This window comes from Pelodiscus sinensis, chromosome 4 (assembly GCF_052426305.1).
Source record: "Pelodiscus sinensis isolate ZL-2025 chromosome 4, ASM5242630v1, whole genome shotgun sequence".
In the NCBI taxonomy this organism is placed as follows: domain Eukaryota; kingdom Metazoa; phylum Chordata; order Testudines; family Trionychidae; genus Pelodiscus; species Pelodiscus sinensis.
This window is the reverse complement of record NC_143055.1, coordinates 58,129,636-58,150,287: the sequence shown is the minus strand read 5'-3', so window position 1 is coordinate 58,150,287 and position 20,652 is coordinate 58,129,636. Positions and strand designations below refer to the sequence as shown.

The 20,652-nt window shown below is 39.6% G+C and overlaps 1 protein-coding gene across 5 annotated transcripts in view; it reads right to left on the bottom strand.

Annotated features, from left to right (window-relative positions):
• The window catches only part of FAT1 (FAT atypical cadherin 1), a 168,038-nt gene that overhangs the window by 9,524 nt on the left and 137,862 nt on the right, over positions 1 to 20,652 (bottom strand). For all 5 annotated transcript variants that reach the window (XM_006128452.5, XM_006128448.3, XM_089777886.1 and 2 more), the window contains exons 15-26: positions 17,500 to 17,714; positions 16,926 to 17,063; positions 16,070 to 16,213; positions 12,076 to 12,273; positions 7,551 to 8,352; positions 6,490 to 6,621; positions 5,608 to 5,771; positions 4,461 to 4,923; positions 3,920 to 4,073; positions 2,931 to 3,041; positions 1,142 to 1,773; positions 693 to 830 (exon numbers count right to left, since the gene is read on the bottom strand). In XM_006128452.5, coding sequence (XP_006128514.3) covers positions 693 to 830; positions 1,142 to 1,773; positions 2,931 to 3,041; positions 3,920 to 4,073; positions 4,461 to 4,923; positions 5,608 to 5,771; positions 6,490 to 6,621; positions 7,551 to 8,352; positions 12,076 to 12,273; positions 16,070 to 16,213; positions 16,926 to 17,063; positions 17,500 to 17,714 — 3,291 coding nt within the window. The remainder of the gene's footprint in view (positions 1 to 692; positions 831 to 1,141; positions 1,774 to 2,930; positions 3,042 to 3,919; positions 4,074 to 4,460; positions 4,924 to 5,607; positions 5,772 to 6,489; positions 6,622 to 7,550; positions 8,353 to 12,075; positions 12,274 to 16,069; positions 16,214 to 16,925; positions 17,064 to 17,499; positions 17,715 to 20,652) is intronic.

Genomic DNA, 20,652 nt, shown 5'->3' with positions numbered 1-20,652 from the left:
AGACTGAAAACTAACCTGAGTGATTTTTGGTTGCCAAGAGTCACCATCAAATACTATTTATACTGATTATAGAATAATTTTGTTTTATGCATTGGCATGTTTTTGCTCCATGAAGGTTTAATATATATTCATATCTGATCATGCCAAAAGCCAGATAATTACCACTATACTTCTACAATAAAATCCCCTTTGCACAACTTCCTTCATTACTAATATAATCAAACTTACAAGCAGTCCCTTAAACTCTGCTCTCACTCAGTACTGATCTGATCCATATGGGAGCTGAGGCCGCAGCAAGAAAAAAAAGGAAACAAATGAAACTGTAACACCAAAAAGCTTTACTGAAAGCTGAATGTCAAAGCTAAAACTATACTTGTGCAGAGGCTAATTTCTTTATAGAGAGGATATGGATTAAGTTGTAATCAATCATTAGCTATATCAAGAGACTTTTTGTCAGGATACAGTATTTAACATGAAATGTAATACAGTTAAAACACGTATTTAATTTTACAGGGTTTAAGTAGCCTTTAGGAACTAAGCTATAAGGTATGTAAATGAAAATATCGTATGTTAAATAATATATATTAATCTATCCATAGATACAGATAACTCTATATATTTATATGTGGTGATAAGCCGGAAGGAAGCAAATGAGCGTAAGCAACAGAGAAGAGTAATTAGGCATTACATACCATTGTCATCACATGACTCTGACTGGAAGGAGCTAAGGGACTGGACCTCTGACATACTTTCTCTAGTGCTATAAGGATGAGAGGCCTTTTCCTCCAGAGGGTTCTTTGAAAGGCAAGGATCAAGATCTACTACTTTAGCTGAAAGCAAAAAGAAATGTAACATCAAAAAATTAATGTACTCTGCATTGAACGTTCTTCATAAAAATTAATGCCCCCCGGAGCCTGAAAACCTGACAATACCTCAGAGCAAGAGGCAACTACTACAACCAGTAAAATGTATCCATAAAGACTGTTCCTCATGTGTGTCCTGCTGCTTACAATAAAATCTAGAGTTCGACACTTCCATAAACTCAGAACCCTATATCAATATTACATTCTCAAACTCGGAGTTCTAAAGGTTAAAATACATTTATGGTACAACTACATTTTAACAAAAGAAGATTACGTACTGTCATAGTCAAAATCCCAGGAAGGCTTCTGAATTGAGTCACTGTCTGAAGGAGAGTTAGATGGAGGTGGCGGAGGCAAATTAGGTGCCACACTGCAGACAGCCACTGCCTTTCGATGGCCATGTACAGAATCTGGGTTAAAGGTACTAAACTCTGGATGCTCTGGGATGGCAGACCCCTCAAAAGAATTCCTGTCAAGATTGTTCCTGGAATCACTTGGAATGCTTGGAGTATAAGAAATAGGACGAACAGGCACCTGAGGTGGGATGTCTGAGTAAATGTTCTTGTTCAATTTTGAGTCAAAATATGGTCTTTGCAAGAAAGCTGTTGTTGTTCCCAGGTGTTTATCTTCAGACTCTGGCTGGCGTTTCTTCTTTCTACTCATTAGTTTGCGGCAAAACACAAAAATCCCAACTAATAAGAAGATTGCTGCTATGAAAACAATAATTCCAATTACTTCTGCTAAACTAATGTTCCAAGATGTTGAAACATATTTATTGAGAACAATCTCTGCACAGGATTTCCCTCCAAAACCATGGCTACAATTGCAGTGATACGAGCCATATGTGTTCTCACAAAGGGCACCGTTGAGACATGGATTTTCTGTGCATTCATCAACATCAGCCAGGCACCTGCCAGAGGAGAGACATAACAGTGAACATTTATGCAACTTAGCTCATACTACATGAAAACTCCTAGTACTCAGCAGTTACAGGTTCGATTTGCTTTTTATATATAGCATTTGGCTGTACAATTTGCTATTGTATCCTGTCTTCTTGTGTGGCATGGTTCAAACAAACATTTCCTTTCTAAGTGACATCAATTTTATACTTTCCCAAAACATAAGCATTTCAAAAGATGAGAAGATGGAGACCCTAAATTTTCTTTACTATTTCCAGCCTGTACCATCAACGTTATTATCTGAACTGCTCTATGTCCAAACTAGATTCTGACTACCTAAAGCCCAGATCTTATAATGGGGTATGCTCACATGAACTCCTATAGCATTCATGCTTCATTATGTGAGTTCAGCATGTCACTTCAATAATTTTTTATCTTGAACCGAACAGTAATTTTATTAGGGAAAGATATGGCCATCCTTAGTTATGTTTAACAGCTCCTTACACTACAGAATTATGTTTCTGAGCAATTTGTTCTAAAATAACTGAGAAACAGTATGAATAAAAAAAATTACAGGAGTTTACAGAATAAACCACTATAATATTTTCAATTTTCCATAACTCATTAGTTGATTACTTTTGATCCTAACATAAGAACGTTAGGGCTTCCTTACTTACAAACTGAAAATATTAACATACTGATGAGTGTTTCCTCCTCCCTACAGAAAGGGAAATTAAGTCTATGACTTCCTCACTAACAGATATGGAAAAGACAGCCTGAAAAGAAACACTACTCTTTCAAGACAGTTTTGCTCCAACAATCAAATATGCAAGGAATACAGCTTCCAAATGTATGTGGTTTGCATTGTAATATATTACTCTGCGAGGTCAGAAGTTTCAATATTCTGGACAGTGTTTATCATGAAGGAACCCAGAAACATCTCTGATATGTATTTGAGTAAGATATAAACATTGTGCAAGGTTGGGAGACACTGAGCATACTTAAGCTGAGTGACAATTCTCCTACAAAACTTAAGTTTTCATTGTTACACAATTATAAGGATTCTGGCTCAGGCAAAATGTTCTTATGCTTGTAATAATTCAGCGATGTGCTAATAAAGTAATGTTGCTAAACCTGTAAATATAACCAGATGTACAAAGCTACTAACCTTTCTCCACGAAAACCAGCCTCACACTCACAAACAGGCCCATCCAAACTATCAATACACTTGCCACTGTTTTTGCAAGGGTTGTCTTTGCAATATGGACCCAACTGACACCTGAAAAGGGGAAAAATTGTATAAATGATCTTCCCATAAGTGGAACAAACTGCAGGCCTGATACTATAAGATGTAAGGATGTGAAAGTGAAACCGTGTACATAGTTAATGAGCCTGGACTCATCAATTAACCTTCACAGTTACATTCAGGTTCTCAGTGTGCACGGAAAGCAGCCTAACCCTCCCTGTATCACAGAGAGAAGGCTTGAGACACCTCCTCCCCGCCACCAGCCTGTAGCTGCTGGAAATTTTTCAGCGGTTCCACGTTTACTTGATTAAATACATTTTAACATCCCTAGTAAAGTGCTGAGTGCCATCAACTTTAACTGACTTCAGTGGACACAAAGGTATGTCAGACCTCACATGGTCAAGCATTAAATTCAGTAGAAGGAAGAGGATACAGAGAATCTAGTTATATGGTAAGACTTCAGATGCATTCTTGTTACAGTAACACAAGGGATGTCAAACTTCATTGCATGGCAACCCCCTTCTGACAACAAAAATTATATGACATGACCCCAGGAGGACTGACTGAAGCCTGAGACTCCTGAGCCACATTGCCCTGGAGGATGGGGAGGTGGACAGGGGCACAAAGCCCAAGCACTCCAGTCCCAGCTGGGGGCCTATAACCTGAACCGCAACACCCAAGGCTGAAGCCCTCAGGCTCTGACCCTGAGTAGTAAGGTTTGGGCTTCAGCTCTAGTACGAGCTCCAGGGAGTCTAAAGCCAGCCTTGATGACCTCATTAAAACAGGGTCACAACCCACTTTGAGGTCATAACCCACAATTTGAGAACTGCTGCAGTAACAGATTATTGATTTCAAGAGTACAGCCATGGAATGTGATGGCTACATTTTTATAACAAACAATGAAGACATACCTCTGACCAGTGTACTGTCCTCTACACTGGCAGACAAAATCATCACTGACTGAAATACAAGTGCCACCATAAAGGCAAGGATTGGAGGCACATGGGTTGACACTCAGTTCACAATGGGTTCCCATAAACAAGGCAGCACACTTGCAGTAATAACCTAAAACCGAGCAAACACTGTATGAAAGGCATGACACTGGTACATTTAAAGGATCTCTCATTTCAAACCTACTGGGAGGCAGGGAAAGCAGTCAATATCTCCTCTGAAGGGCAAGGAAGTGTAACTTCTTAGGGTTTAATTAACCAAATAGAAAAAGGAACACAATGACATTTGGATGAAGACAATCTTTGTTAACAGCAATATAAACAGTTTCAGAATACACCCACTCAACATCCCTCTTTAAAACACACACACACACACACACACACACACACCTTAAAAATCAAAACATTTCCTCCTGGAGCATTTTTGTTCTCCAGCTGGCCCAGGATCAGAGCATTGGAAAATTGACTTAAAACAACCAGCAAAAGAATAAATAAAACTTACCTCCATTGGTCAGTGGATTACAAATGCCTCCATTCTGGCAAGGACTGCTTGAACAGCCCTCAGTAGCACTCAATAAGCATCCAGGAGATACATCTACAGATTCTTCCATATGTGCATAATTTCGGGGTTTGCTGTTCAGTGGTAGCTCTTGCCCATTAAGTACAATGGAATCCATACATCCTCTGAAACCATTGCTGACCTGTGGACTCCTCCCATGCCTTGTACCTTGTTGCCTAACATGTCCACCAAAAAACACGTGGTTATCTAGGTTTAGTGTTCTAAGTGTGCCAGGCGCAGTACCAGATGCAGTGTGAACCCTGTCCAGAACAAGACGGGCATAGTTTCCATCCACTTCAAGAGACACTGAATGCCAATGACCATCATTAACCTGAATACTCTGAACTGAGACAATGCCAGGACCACTGCCACAGTCAAATTTATACTGTAACCTCCCATGGTGAATCTACGAAGGGGAAAAACAAAAAAAGAACAAACACCCACACATCATTAGCTTTTATGTTATTCTGTGACAATCAACCAACATTATCACCTTAAGCAAATATGCTAAATATTTATGCCAACAGAGGTTTCCAATTATGCTAATGAAATGGCAAAGCATTATTAGATACTGTTCATATGGGAGGTTTATTGATGTAATATTACAAACACATTTGTGATGATGATGAATCATTGTGCATATGGCTCTTTGTTTAGCTTAATTAAAGTATGTGCACTTTACTTTGTCTTTATTTTTTCCTGTGGTAAAGGAAGTGACAGATTGCTAAACAGATTAATTAGAGAATGTTTAAAGAACCGGAGTAACCCTCTTCAGTGTTCTGGGAGATGTTTAAATAATACAACTTTAATACCATTTCTGTATGATATATCAGTATATTTTAAAAAGACTGATCCTATTTTAAATTTGACGGTTTTAAACAAATACCATCAGCTATAACAAGAGCGAAGGATCAGTTTTTAGTAAAGAAAAGGAATTATTACATAAAAAACCCTTTTGATAACGATTATGAGAATTCTGAAATGGTGGAATTATTAAATCTATACACTCTGGTACTAAAAATATCCTTTAATTAGGCTGATGTAAAAACAAAGTATGAGGTAGAGGGCGTTGCAATGGTAGATAACATACCTCTAGGATACTATAGTCTGTTCCTCGGGCATACATGACAACTGCATGAGTTGAATACGTTCTAAGCCTCATTGTGAGCTTCATTTCCTCTTTGTTTTCATTTTCTAAGAGACGATACTTTACATAGCTGCTCCCCGTAAAAGTCACAGAGGAACCAACTGATGCTTAAAAAAAGATAGAAAAACATGACATGGTTTAACAGAAGATTATAGCCAAAGTTCTTTCAAAGTACTGCAGTCTTATCCATAGCTCCCTCTAGGGTGTGCATTTGCGTGGGCAGGGAGAAAGAATTTAAGTTCTGCCTACTTCATTAGCAGAGCCGCACAGCAGGAGATAAGCTGGTGTGGGGCTCTTGGAGGGAAAATGGGGGCTGCTTAAAAAATAAGTCTTGGCACAGCTGGGCAGCTCTTTGCTCCATCCAAGGCTGGAGATGGGGCCAGAGCTGTGTGGTGACTGCCCGACAGTTCTCAGGGCGGGCAGCTCCCCCGTGTGGCAGAGCTGCAGTGCAGTTGCTCCTAGAGCTGGGGCCATGGTGCAGCTATCCTCAGGGCTGGAATTATAGCCAGAGCCACATAGTGGCTGCCTGGCTGCTCACTGAGGTACCAAACAGCTACTGAAAAATTTCAAATATTAATTTTCCTTTTATTTGATTTAATATTAAATAAACATTTAAAGTCATGCAATTATCCCTTTTTCTTTCATAACATTTAAATATATAAGATATTTGTTAGTAACTGGTGGGTGCCACGGTGGCACACATCCACACAAGCACACATGACCTCAATATTGGTACACAAGACAAAACTCACTCTGCTCATGGATGGAAAAATCTTAAGAGGGAACACTGGTCTTATCCAAAGTATTTCAGAATTAAAAACTTACCAGGACACTGACCAGGCTTGTCACTATGGCAAACACAGGTGTACTTTCCTTCCTTAAGATCTGCTATACATTCAGTACCTTCAGGGCATGGGTTTCCTTCACAGGCATTATTCACAAGGGGGCATTTTCCGTCTATAAAACAGAGCGGTTTATTGTTTCAGTCATGGTATTTTAAAGCAAAACCACCTTGAACTTAAAATACAAAACAAAATTCTTAACTTTAGACAATGGGAGAGTAAAGTGGTTATTATGTTGAGTGATTGACAAGAAAATAAGCTAGGCAGCAAGTACATAGAGTATTCTTAAACAGTCATACTTTTAACTCCTGCCAACAGAATCTTTGAAATAAAAATGTGCCCTTTTACCAAGGTAAATGCAGATAAATATTCTTTTAGTTTCTTTTTTTAATCCCCAAAGTGTGGAGATTATCTGTTTTGGAAGACCATCAAAAGATGTGATCCTTACCCATTGTAAAACTTTAGTTATTTTAGAAAATAATACTGTACCTATATTTTTTTAAAGATTCATAGGCCAGACCTCACCGGGTATAACTCAGTGTAGTGTTATTTACTTCCATGCAGGGTCTAGCCTAGTAGCTCCTATTCTACAGCCAGGTTTTACTATCCCAGTGGAAAATAAGGCTCCTGACACCATCCACTGTCCTGTTGTGGAGGACAACGCTCTAAGCAGCACCCAGGAGATAGACAGGTGCTTTGTGAGGACTTGCCTGTCAAAAGACAGGCAACTATCCCAGCATTCAGTCATGAAATAAGGTAGGGCTGCAAAATGAGATTTTCACCATTATAAACCAAGTAAAATGCTTTAGAAACCAAAAAGCCCTCTTGTGGGTACACTCTGGATAAGCAATCAAAAATGTGGACAGCTGTATGTGGGGCAAGAACTACCCCTGAAATCATTTCCTTATTCTTCCCTTTTCTAGCGTGAAATGGTACAATCATGCCAATGGTGGCTATAGCATATTTTTAGAATTTGGATTTTAAAATGAGTGTACCATCAATGTCCCTGGTTGTTTGAAATCATAGGATACATCTTTTCCTTACCTTTGCAAAGGCAAACAGCTGTTCTGTGATGACGTGGAGTGACAAAACTCAGCCTGGCTGTGCTGTGGGTTGACATGGCTCTCTCATCTACCGTCACCTTTTCTTCACAAAATTTCAAAGGACAATCCAGGCCTGCACAAAGCTTGTGGAAAACTTCAAGTATCCGGACACCTAAGATCTCCTCAAGATCAGCTACCGAGGAGTTTATCTTATGGAGTAGAATTCTGGTTGGTTGATGAGAACTACCAGATTTCTCAACAAGCAGTAGTACATCAAGATTCGAAGGTGGATTAGCAGGTTGCAAACTGACTATCTGTATGTCACTTCTTTTCACACCTAAAATATTTCTTAAAGCTCTCTGGAAATTGCGCCAGTAGTCACCAATGAATTCTTCAGAAGCAAGGTTTGCAAAGCGTATAGCAATGCTGTGGTTTAGCAATTCTTGAGTGATTTGTCTGACATGCACTGCAATGTCAGCTGCAGTAGTAAATTTTCCATCTGTAACAGTGACATTGAGAAGGTACTGTCCTATATCTAGCCTTTTGTGTGCTATCAGTTTGCCACCAGTGCTAGAGACAGAAAATAAGGATTCCATCTTGGGTTCCAAACTGTATGTTAAAGTGTCATAAACATCTTGATCAGTCGCATGGATTTTCCCAATGACACCACCTGAATATTCTTCTCCAAAAGTTGTAATAAAGATTTCTAGTGGCAGAATTGCTGGAGGATAGATGCTTTCCTCAATAATTCTAATGTCAATGTAAGCCAATGATGACAACTGTGGTTTTCCATTATCTGCCACCTATTGGAAAATAAAGTGACCAACAGTGAATTTCTGCTTTGTCTCATCAGCTTTTAACAGAAATATTAACTATACAGTACAGCGTAAACATCCGTACAAGATGCTTATTTCAGAAAAAAATATTTGTATAAGATGCCTTATTAAAAAGTTTCATATATAACACAGAGCTTGAGAGAAAACCTAGCAGTGACAACATAAATAGCTCATATCAAAATTACAGATGTATTTCTATTATCTGTGCAAAAAAATTTAAACTGATGAAGAAGTAAGGACAACTTTTAACACTGCCACTGCTATTTATTAAAACAGAAAAAGTTGCCAATGTGGAGTCCCAAACACACTATTATATAATAATAGCTACTTTAAGGCAATGATATCATGGCAAAAAAAAAAAAAAAAAAAGAAATGCTAAGGATCTGAAATAAAGGTTCAAGTCCTATTCATTCATTAAGTATCTAAAATGTTTTAGATCTGCAAAGATTAAACAGATATCCTGCTTATAATAGTAGATTTCTTTGCAATTCTAGGTATATGTGTTAACAAATCAGAAATGCACAGTAGCTGGTAGCAGACAGCAGATGGCGCTTGGAGTATTTTTTTTTAATGTCAAACATGGAAATAACTTACAAAGTCACAATGAGTCATGCAATAAACATCCAACACATACTTTTCCATACAATCATTGGGAGAATCTTACTTAAAACAAATCCAAGTTATGAAATGCCAAACATTATATTAAATTGAAAATGCAGAAAGTTATGTTTAATTATATTGTATTCCTCATTTGTATTTGTGATGAAGAAAAACATCTTGTGATGATGGAATTTTCTTCAGAAACTATACTCATTATCTTCAGCATCAGACTGTATCTCCAACAAAATTCAAAGATTTTTTTTTTTAACATGATGCTTGTGAACCCACAACTTATTCCGGCACAAGAACACATAATGCGATACAAAGAGGAAAAAGATACAAGGTAGAAAAGCTAATGTCTTTCCATTTTTTTCATTTTTCTCTTCCTTCTTCTCTCTGTATTAACTCTCTGGAGTAGCATTCTCTCACAAAGAGTGAAAGTGAGCACTGAAGCTTTAACAGGACATGCAAGAAAAATCCTATTATTATGTTAAAAAATACCCTGTATTTTATTGCCACTGGAAATTATTAGTAAATTTGAAGATACACACAAGAAAATCAATTTACATTTTCAAACAATCTAAACTTATGAAGATCTGAACATAAGATTTTAAAAAGGTATTATGTGTGTTCAATATATATCATTTTAATATTGTGTAATCATTTTAGAAAGATGGGCTTATGTCTGAAAAGCTTTTAATAGTCCAAATGTTTAAATAAGGAGACAGTGCTCAAACACATGCTACGTTTGGTTTTGCGTGTTGCTTTGCCAGTCTGGGAACTAAGACATTAAAGGGTTATAAACAGATAAAAAGCTTTCTTTGAGGCTGTTGTGGGACAGACAGAGAAGAGCTTTACAGAGGAGTCTAAAGGAGCTCAGTCTCTCTCTAGCTCCAGGGAACTTATAAGGCAGGAATTTATATAGATTGATTATTTTAATATCTGTTTTTCTTAAATGCTTTCCTACCCTTGACTACCTTCTCCCTATCTTGGTTCTTGCACTGATGCCCATTAGCATAGCATCTGTGAATGACACTCAAAAATAAACTACAGCTCTCTCTTTTCTCTTCCTGGTGGCAAGATATATGCTTAGAGTAAGTCTGATATATTTGTTATTTCAATATGGACTGACTCAGCATACACGGAAGAGTGGGCGGGACTTCTCCAGGTCCCTTCGTTAACAGGTAGGAGGCAAAGTGTATCAGAATTTTTTTTTTTATGACACCTTTTTTTTGGTCTGAAAATGCCAATTTGTAAAAAAAAAAATAAAAAATTGGGAAAAGGCTGATTTCAACAAGGTTTCCAAAGATGGCATTCCTGTTTAAAACCAAAGGGAAAGACACTCCAGCATAGCCTGGCAGTTAGCAGAGTGGTTAGGGAAGTGGGAGATCCAAGACCCTATTTTGACTGATCCAGAGGTCTCCCACATTCCAAGAAACTTCTCTAACCACTTGAGCTCTGGCTCCTTGTTCCTGGGTGTCCCTCTCTATTCATGGAAAAAATGGGAAATGGCATAGTTTCATCCCATTGTAGAAAAGAAAAACTTTGGCAATCTTGTTTTTTTTTCCAAGATGGGAAAACAGTTCCCCCACACCAGTTTTAGTGAAAAGCAAAGCCTTGTTTTTCCAGGAATGTTAAATATTCATTAAGTGTAGCATTTGGAGCTTTGAAGAGATAAACAAGACATCTACAAGTGACATTTAAGATCTGAACATTTTGGGAAATCTTTGGATTTAGGATCTTAGATTCCTCTATTCATAAATGTCAGTCTAAAGCTGAATTAAATAATATCTGATAAAAGAATGAAGAGTGGTCTGATAATTTCTTATGGCACGGTCATCTAACAGATATAAAAAACATATCAGGGGAAACTATCCTATAAAAGAAAGTAATATTGATTGAGTTAAACCATCTTGCCTTTATTGTAGATTGCTTTGATAGCAGTCTGTTGGGTTAGAGATTAAGCCAAAGTATAAAAGCCATCTGGTACTTGAAAAAGTTTCAATATCAGAGCCAGATCTTCAGCTGGTATAAAATCTGTGCAATTCTATTGACTTTAATAGAATCACTAGAATATACTGATTTACACTAGAGGAGAAACTAATCCATAGGGTGGAAACACTGTTACAACACAACATGTAAATTAGTATCAGATGTGTATCATGTGAAACCAAACTATATTGCTATTGTTCTTAGAGAGAGCCATATGAAAAGACGACTGTTATATAAAGATATTTTAATCAATAGGTAGTATTTCAGCATTATAGTGCTGTGAAGTCTTCATTAATCTGTTAAGGGCATGTGAGCATTCTCTAGCTTATTCCTCCAAGGTTCAGTTACAGCCACAATCAGAAAGATGAAACATGAGTAAGTGGTCTCAGGAACATCAACACAGATCTATAGCAGGGATTCCCTACCTAATCCTGAGGCCTCCCAACATACTACAAAACCTCCATGAGCCACCTGTGCCACAACAACTGGTTTTCTGAATATAAAAGCTATGGCTAGCATGCCATGGGGTCCTCCACAAAACTAAGTTGCTCAGTCCTCATCTTCAGCCCCAGCTGGGGATTTTAGATGTTCTGCCCTGGGTCCCAAAAAGTCTAACAATGGCCCTGTTTTGTGGACCCCCCAAAACCTGGTCAAGCCTCCTCCAGGAGGGCTCCAGGCCTCTGGTCGAGAACCACTGATATAGAGTCTGTCTGTTTTCCCAGGCAGATGGTTCACATGCAGTAAAATACCTAATAAAAATTAAGGAGAGCACGAGAGAATTCTGAAAAACAGGAAACAAAATGAAGGGGTGCATAAAAACCTTAAGGAAAATGTTCACTCTATGAACTTCTTTCACTTGTGCCTTATTCCTGCAATAAAATCCACAAAGAAGGATCCCATATCTACAGAGAGTCCTGCTGAGGTCAATGGGGTTTGCCTGTGGCGATCTCACTGCAAGAGCTGGCGGTTTAAATCACTTTCTGAGATATAGAGGTCATGTCACTTAACTGCAAATGGTCATCCTCCTAGCACAGGGAAAAAATGACTAGGCAAATAAATTGATTAAAGCCAAACCGGTTAGAGAGAAGCCATTCATACCTTAACATGGAGAAAATAATGATCCTTCACTTTGCGTTTTAACGCAGCAGACGTAGTAAGCACTCCCTGCTGGCTAATCTCAAAAGCATTCTCTTCATTTCCATTCAGAATGGTGAAGATGAAAGGTGGGCCATTATGGGAAGAATCCTTGTCGGTCACTACGAGCTGGAGGACACTAAATCCAACAGGCTTATTTTCCTATAAATATATATGAACATTGCATTAACATAATGAAAGATACACCTTGATTTGGATTTCCTTTCCACAATAGAAAAAAAAATCAACTGGTATCACAGTAGAGTCAAACAACAATTGGTTTTCTATTTTCTGGGAAATTTTTCATTATTTTTGGCTTATTGTGTTTAAAAATGGCTTAGTCTTGAAAATCCCCCCCCCCTTTTTAACCACCTTTGGACTTAATGAGGAGTGATGTCTTTGGGTTAAATTAACTCAAACCCTTCAAATCTTACTAATGGCACCTAATAAGGACAATCACAGCCCTTGTACACAAATGAGCACAAGGATTGCCTTTCTCCTGCAAAATAACCACAAAGTGGGAGAATGAGCCCCTGTCAAATGGCTTTCAAGTGGAATTTTTTACACTTAAACAACCTCTAAGTGTATATATCACTAGGATGAACCAGTGTTTAACCAATTGGTCAGATCTGTCATCTAGGGTAAGTCTAGACTACAGGCTTCTGTCGACAGAGCATCTAAACTACATCCAGTTCTGTAGACAAAGCAAGCCACTTTGCTGACACGAGAGCGTAGACGCAAAGGATAGTGTAGATGCAATAACGCCTTCTGTTGACAAAAGGCGTTATTCCTCGTAGAATGAGGTTTATCGCCATCGACGAAACTGCTGAGTTCTGTCGACGTTATGTCGACAGAACTCAGCGGTAGTGTAGACGCAGGTATAGTTTTGTCGACAAAAGTCCACTTTTGTTGACAAAACCATGTAGTCTAGACACATCCCTACTGTACACCAAAAATGGCCATTTACTTCTGGAACAAAAATTATGTACCATTTCCCCCAGAATATTTAAATGTGACAGCTGCGCTGCACAAAGCCCTTTTAATTTTAATATATTGGTAGAAGGATGTGCTATTGCAATGTAGGACAAAAATGCTGTCTATTATAGGAATATCTTTCCTCCCAATAAGCACCCTCTCCATTTATCAACTTTGCAGCCCTTCTACTATTGTTTTTAAAAAGGTTCTGGGACAGAAATGACATGAGGAACTAGTTGAGATTCTCCTAGGGCAACATTTAGTGGTCTGAGCTAGCAGCTGATACTCTTCATGCTAGCAGGCCCATAAAACAGATCAGGACCATCATTATTACAAGTGGACACCTAAAGTTAGGCACCTAGGTAGCCAGATTTTCAGAACTCCAGGGCACATATATCTCCGATCTTATTTTAATCCATTGTAGCACTCTTCCTTGTTACACTATGATCAGACTGGAGGGAAGCTCACCATTTGCCCTGAGGTATTAGACCTCATGTAATACAGAATTCTTCCCCCTCCCCGCCTCCAGCTTGAGTGGGCTGTTGGGAACGGGGAAACTCCAGACATATACTTCAGCTGGCAGAGGTAATAGAGATGATGGGAACCAGTGATAACGGATTCCCTTCTTAACTCCATGGATATTTACAGAGTAATTGTGGGCAAGAGTGTGGCTGTAAAAAACTGCACATATTTTTTAGGGTGATAATGGGCTGTGCATCCCTCCAAACAACCACAGATCTAATTTTTAAAGATATTTATGTATCTAACTCTCACTGGGTTTTAGTTGGAATTAGGCACCTAAATACCTTTTAAATCTGACCCACGGTTCTAAAGGAAGAAAGGCTTAATCCTTTGAGAGCACAGGGAAACATGAGCCCAGCAGCAACTATTACTTTCTTTAACAGTGTGCCTCACTCCCATGCTCTAAGAGCTGGAGTAGAGGCAGGTGTATTCATAGCCCATTCTGACTAGGGATGGAATAGTGTAGTCGATTAACCAAGAAGCAAAAGCTTATAGTTAATGCTATAGACTATACTCATTTCCTCCTCCCCCCTCCCCTCCCGCCTTTGCCAGTAAATTTTTAGCAGGCTGGCCAGCAGCCTGACCCAGTCCTGGCTCACACCAGATCCGGGACCAATTCCAGCTGCAGCTCTGCATTTAAAGTATAGTAGAAGCCAGGCGGGCAGGCACTCCAGCTCAGTTCTGGCTTGCATGGGGTCTGGGAGCTCAGACCCATCCTTCCCCCCGGACAGGGGCTGCTGTCACCCCACACTGTGCTGATACAGAGGCAGCAGTGCAGAGTAGCAGGAGCTCCTCGGGGGCATGGATGAAGTGCATTGGCTGCCGGTCTCACCTCCAGGGACTATAGAATAGTTGACTAACCAATAAAAATTCATGAGGTTAATTGACTGTTCAATTAGCCAATATTTAGCATTCCTAATTCTGACTTCCCTGGGGAGCCAATACAGCTGTTGGGCCTAGACTCAAGTTCACATGTATTAGGAGTGCATTCATTTCCCCATCTATAAAAGGTGTTATGTTAGGATGACTCATTGGATGAATTATGACTCTCTCATTCCGAGCACTGGACAGTGTTGAACTATGCCAGCAAGAGATAAAGCATACGATGCTGTAATTTACACTAGCGTAATGCAACTATCCCAAATCACTCTTATTTCACCTGACTCCCAGGTGTAGGTGAACAGCTGGTGCTGGAGTTGCCTCTGCCAGCAGGAATTTCCCTTTACCATGTGAATTACCTGCTGATCATTTGAGCATATGAAGCATTATTACCACCTTATAATGGAAAACTAAAGCTTATCTGTTGTTACAGCTGAATTATGCTTCTAGGGTAGCACTCAGTTACTGGTTGACTAGTTCAAGAGAACATATAACTACCATCTTTTATTTTTCATCTTACTATCTGTGTTATCACTTAACATTCCGCCCCATTAAAGACTAAGAATAAAACCAGTATGCTTAACTTCATGCGCTTCTCTTTCTCCCCCACTTTTTTTTCCTGCAATTAAGCATAACTCTGTTACCCCCAGTTGAGAGCTGTCAAAGATACATTTTTATGAATATGTGGAACTTTGAAAAACTGTTTTTGTTTTCACATGGAAGATCAAAGGTATAACCCACGAGACACAAACAAGTGAGTTAGCTATGATTAATCATCAGTGAGTGAAATATGGTTCAGGGGTTTCCCAAAGACAGGAATACTTGCTTATTTAATCTCTTTTCTAATGCCACTATTTCCTTCCCAGTTCAGATTTGTCATGCCCCGTCACACACCTGAAGGGCACAACCAATACATAAAAGCTTACGATATTGAAGTAACTCTCTGAAACATAATTTTGTTATATTTTATTTAGCATATTCTTTCTATCTCTATCTCCTGGTTGTCATACATAAATCCTCAAAACATCAGTTCACATCTACCATCCGTGCCATGTGAGATGTGAATGACATTTCTTTTACAGCTGCTCAGCATCATCTCTTAATCAGCCAAAGAGTCTGCTATAGAGTAACATGAATTAAATAATGATCTATGTGCAGGATTACAGAGCACACACTTTACAATAACTGAACAGCTAAAATATAGTTTTCTCGGCATAATCTCTATTTATGATTAGCCAAATAAATCAATCTGTAATAGATTTTAAGCTGTATTGTATATGCAATATTGAATGTTGTACACTAACAAAATATAGTAATGTACATGTCAAAAAGTGACACACATCCTATGAATGAAGTATTTCTCTGCAACTATTTTAATTAGGTTGCTCATTATGGTGCTGATTCTGCAACCCTTGTTTACCTGAGTCAGAGTTTAGTGTAAATAATCCAATTTATATTAATTCAGCCTTAAATAATAAAAATAATATACCATTTTTTTCTATTATTTATCAAGCCACAGATTAACATCCAAATACTCAATTAAGTTTGATTGTCAAAATCTATAGTGCTATGTTTAGCTTACCTGGATGATAACACTATAGTTCCCCTTTGAGAACACTGGAGGATTGTCATTTACATCAGATACATCAATGTTTACAGTAGTTGTGTTGACTCTGGATGGGTTTCCATTATCTGAAGCTTGAATTGTCAATGTGTATCCTGAAATCTTAAAAAAAAAAAAAAATCACAAGTGTATTAAAGAAACAAAAAGTGACAAACAGAAGTATTTACATTAACTGTTTAGTCCAACAACCATACTCTAACATGCATCATGTATTATAATAAATAAAAAACCCTCTTACAACATGAATAAAATAAGCACAAACTAATGCCATAGCTCAGGCCTGGGTAAAATTTGGCCTGCAGGCTGAATTCGGCCTGTGGATGCTGTGGGGAGCCCCAGCAAGCTCTCTGCTTGCCTCGCCCTACCCGCATGCCCCTCAGAAATGTGACTGTGGGGCGGTTTTTCCTTAAAAAACTGAGAGTCCGGAGGGGAGGGGTCACCCCACTCCAGTGCCACAGGTCACAACTGCCTCCTTCACCCAAACTCCCTCCCTTACCACAAGCTCTCTTCTGCTCTCAACCTCCATCCCACACCCCTGCACTTCCTCCATTAATATCATGGAATAGTGCGACTCTCGACCACTTTCCAAATTCTTGGAGTGGCCCCCCACCCATCAAAAATTATTGTCCACCTCTGCTATAGCTGGCGATAATTTAAATGAAGTGCCGTCATTGTAAAACATTTACCTTAATTTTAAAACACCTGAAGTCATCAAAATGTACATAAACATCACCTCCCCAAAATGGCAGTGTCAGGTTAACATAAAAGTAGCATTTTAATCTAATCATCTTAAATAAAAAGGTATAAAACTTACCTCTTCTCTGTCTAGAAGTTTAGTTACTTTTACTTCACCCTTGGCAGGGTCAATTGTAAAAGGACTCCCCTGGTTGCCATCTATAATTGAGTAGTGAATATGGTTGTTTGAAGGTCCGTCAGCATCATCTGCTATAACCTAAAGAACATTATATTTTCATTTAAAACTGATCTAGGTAGATAGTGGTGTGCTTTGAATAAACTCATTCTAATGGAAGGCACAGCTGTTTCAAGTTTAGCATATTAGAGTTCTCAAGGCAAAAACTCTAATATGTGGAATATACCAAGTCAGCTAAACTAATTTCCCTGGAATCTCTCTGCAAATGAAATCATAATTCATATAAATGGTCTGCAACAAATACAAAATATTCTGCACTTTCCCTATATGGTTTATATTTCCAGGTATGAAGTTTTCTTAAAAAGAAGTTAACAATTTACTACATAGCAGGTTGGTATCCATTTCATTTGTGGCCACCTTCAAATGTATATTTATTTCTCCAAGAGAAAAGCTACGCCACAACTGAATAAAGTATAGACAAAACATAAAACAAACAAAACCACATGATAATACATACTGTAATGACTGATTGTTCAAGCATGGCATCCTCACTGATTACTGCTGTGTAAGTGTCTTGGCTGAACACTGGAGTGTTATCATTGATATCTGTTACATTAATATTCACTGTTACAACATCACTTAATGAAGGTGTGCCACCATCTGTGGCTTCCACTGTCAAGTAATACTCATGGGAACTTTCATAATCCAGGCTTCCAATAATAAAAATGGCTCCTACAAAAGGAAAATCACACATTTTAATACTTGGATATTACTGTGGTACCACATGTTATTGCTTGTCAGTATAATTATTTTCCAAGTACCCCTATGACTTGATTACTTTCTGTGTTACACCAGTGTAGAATGGGAGATAAACAGCAATGAGATAAAACCCTAAACATTCAGAAGTTGCTGCTGTCATGAAAAACTCTCATATCCAACTCTCTTTTTCTGACTCTTACTTTCCTTTGCTCTTTTATTGCAGGGAAGGTCTAGAAAAAAACATGTCCTGTTTTCACTTTCTATCAAAATAAATCAAGCAAGTGAAATAATCTTTGATTTCACTTACACAGAAACTAGCTTTGATGTCACAAACAGAAGACTATTATGTCAAGTGTGTATTAAACACAAGCAATGCAAGCAGTAGAAATGCCTGGGCTACACACACATTTTGTACCAGTCGAAGGATTTTGGTTAGGATTTTTTTTTAAACGTCATTATGGAAGTGGCACCACATCTTATATAGACACAGTTGTGCTTATATGAAGGTGCCTAATACCAGTATAGTTTGTTTTCCTTCCCATGTGGGGATAAGCTATATGGGTACAACCACTGTTATACCAGTATAACTACAGATGAGGAGTGGGGAAGTAGTACCAGTTTAACAATAACCAAAGGAGGGCAAACAAGGCCCTCGGAGAGAGAGACTATTTTTTTCCTGAAAATACCCTTTGTAAAAAAAACCCCATACATAATGTATGTACAAGTACTATACCTCAGTGCTCCTTCCGTCATAAGTTTCTTTTTAATAAAGTAGCAGTACTAAAGGGTAAGATTTTCAAAAGCATCTAAGTGACTTAGTCTCTGCAGTCCAATTGACATGTACTCCTAAACGCCTTCATATTTAGACTGGACACACTGATTGGTAACATAGTTCCATGTTTCTGTAATGCCATATCAGCTCTTCTATAATTATCACTTTTTGTGGATCAATAATTAATTTTTCTCGTTGGTTTAATTTAGCGTCTCTCTTTTATCAAACCTAACTTATTCAGATTATACATAATGGCTTTGTGAACAGACTAAAGAAGTGGGTTGTGCCCACAAAAGCTCATGATATCATCACATTTTTTGTTAGTCTCTAAGGTGCCACAGGATTATTCACTGTTTTTGAAGACTATTATCTGTAATTACAGTAATTCCTCGCTTAACATGTACCCGCTTAACATGTTTTCGCGATAGCACAATTTTTTTTTCAGGGAACATTTTTCAAACAACACGACCCGTTGCTGCAATAACATGATTTCCCCTACCAGCTGGCCAGTCCCTGGCAGCTGTGAGGGGCTTCCCCTGCCTCCCTGCAAAGCAGCAGAGGTTTGCTGCTCGCCGTACTGTTCCCTGGAAACCCCCTCTGGCCGGATGCCTCACCCTTTTCTCCGCCCCATGTTTGCAGCCGGCAGCTGGGTTTCCGCAGCTGGCTGGTCGCCGGCAGCTGCCCAGGCCTTCCCCTGCCTTCTTACAAAGTGGTGGAGGTTCACCGCTCGCCGCGCCATTCCCCGGCGACCCCTCCTCACCGGACATGAGGCATCCAGCCAGAGGGGGTCGCCAGAAATGGCGTGGTGAGTGGCGAACCTCTGCCGCTTTGCAGGGAGGCAGGGGAAGCCCCGCACAGCTGCCGGTGACTGGCCAGCTGGGGAAACCCAACCGCTGGCTGCAAACCCCCTCCCCTGTCCTTCCTTTCCCTTCTCCAGAGCCAAACACCTCCCCTCCCTGCTATAACCTAGTCCCTTTTCTCCCCCAACCTTAAGTCCCAGCTGCGAGCGCACGTGCACTTGAAACACAACCCCCACCTTTTCCATTATTTTCAATGGGAAAATTGACCCTGCATAACATGTTTCCACTTAGCACGATCATTTTCTGAAACGTATCTACCGTTTAAATGAGGAATTACTGTATAGTTGTTTTTGTTTTTATTTTTGGCAGGGTGAAGAACACATTAGTTAGGAAAATTCTACTCTACTTCTAAGACTAAGCAAGGATATCCTAAATAGCAGAGACCAAAACTGTTACCTGCAGTTAATGTTTCATTTTTTATTACTCTTTTTAAATGAATGCACATCTTCAGCAGACAGTAACAAAACAGATTAGTCGAAGGCAAGGTTCCCTGTAAGCTCACAGCTGCGCGGCCCTTTTCTGAGCCCTGCATAGAAGTTCAGAGCTCCCTGTGCAGGCAGGAAGTTTAGATGATCAGCTGGGAAGGGGAAAAGGCAGCTGCTGCCTGCTACAAATGGAGAAGCTGTTCCAGTCTCTTCTCCAGGGCAGGGGAAAAGATGATCTGTAGGCCTGATCCAGCCACGAGAGCCTCAGTCGGCTCCCTGACTGCTCCACCCTGCTTGGAACTCAATGAAGCCAGCTGCAGGGCCAGGTGTGAATGGTGAGAGCCTGAACAGAGGCAAGACAGGCTTCTCATGCTACCCCTGCCCCTCCTTAGCTCCCATTGACTGTTTTTGACCAATAGCAGCTGCCTGTTTGCAGGAAGGCACTATGGGAAGTGCCCTTCCACCCTCATCCCCTGGGCTCACACTAATCAGTTTAGAGCAATAAACATGGCTCCTGCAGCATGTACAGGGGCTCGAAGGCAGGGACTCTGGCTAAGGAACCTGCTGGGCTCCTGGCTTGAAACCAGCTAAGGTCTCCTAGCTAGAACCTGTCTCTAGCATTCCAGCCCATCCTTCCCTCCCTCAATCCTCTGCCCCTCTTCCCTATGTAACCCAAACCTTCTGTACCTCTGCTCCAGCCCCCATACACATTCCAAGACTCTGCAACCCCTCTTACACCCTTCGTCAGGTCACAATCCCCTCAGACCTTGCACCCCAATCTACTATCTCTGATCATAGCCCAGATCCCTGCACCCTCTCCTGAAACCCTGCCCCAGGTCACAAGCCCCTCTCAA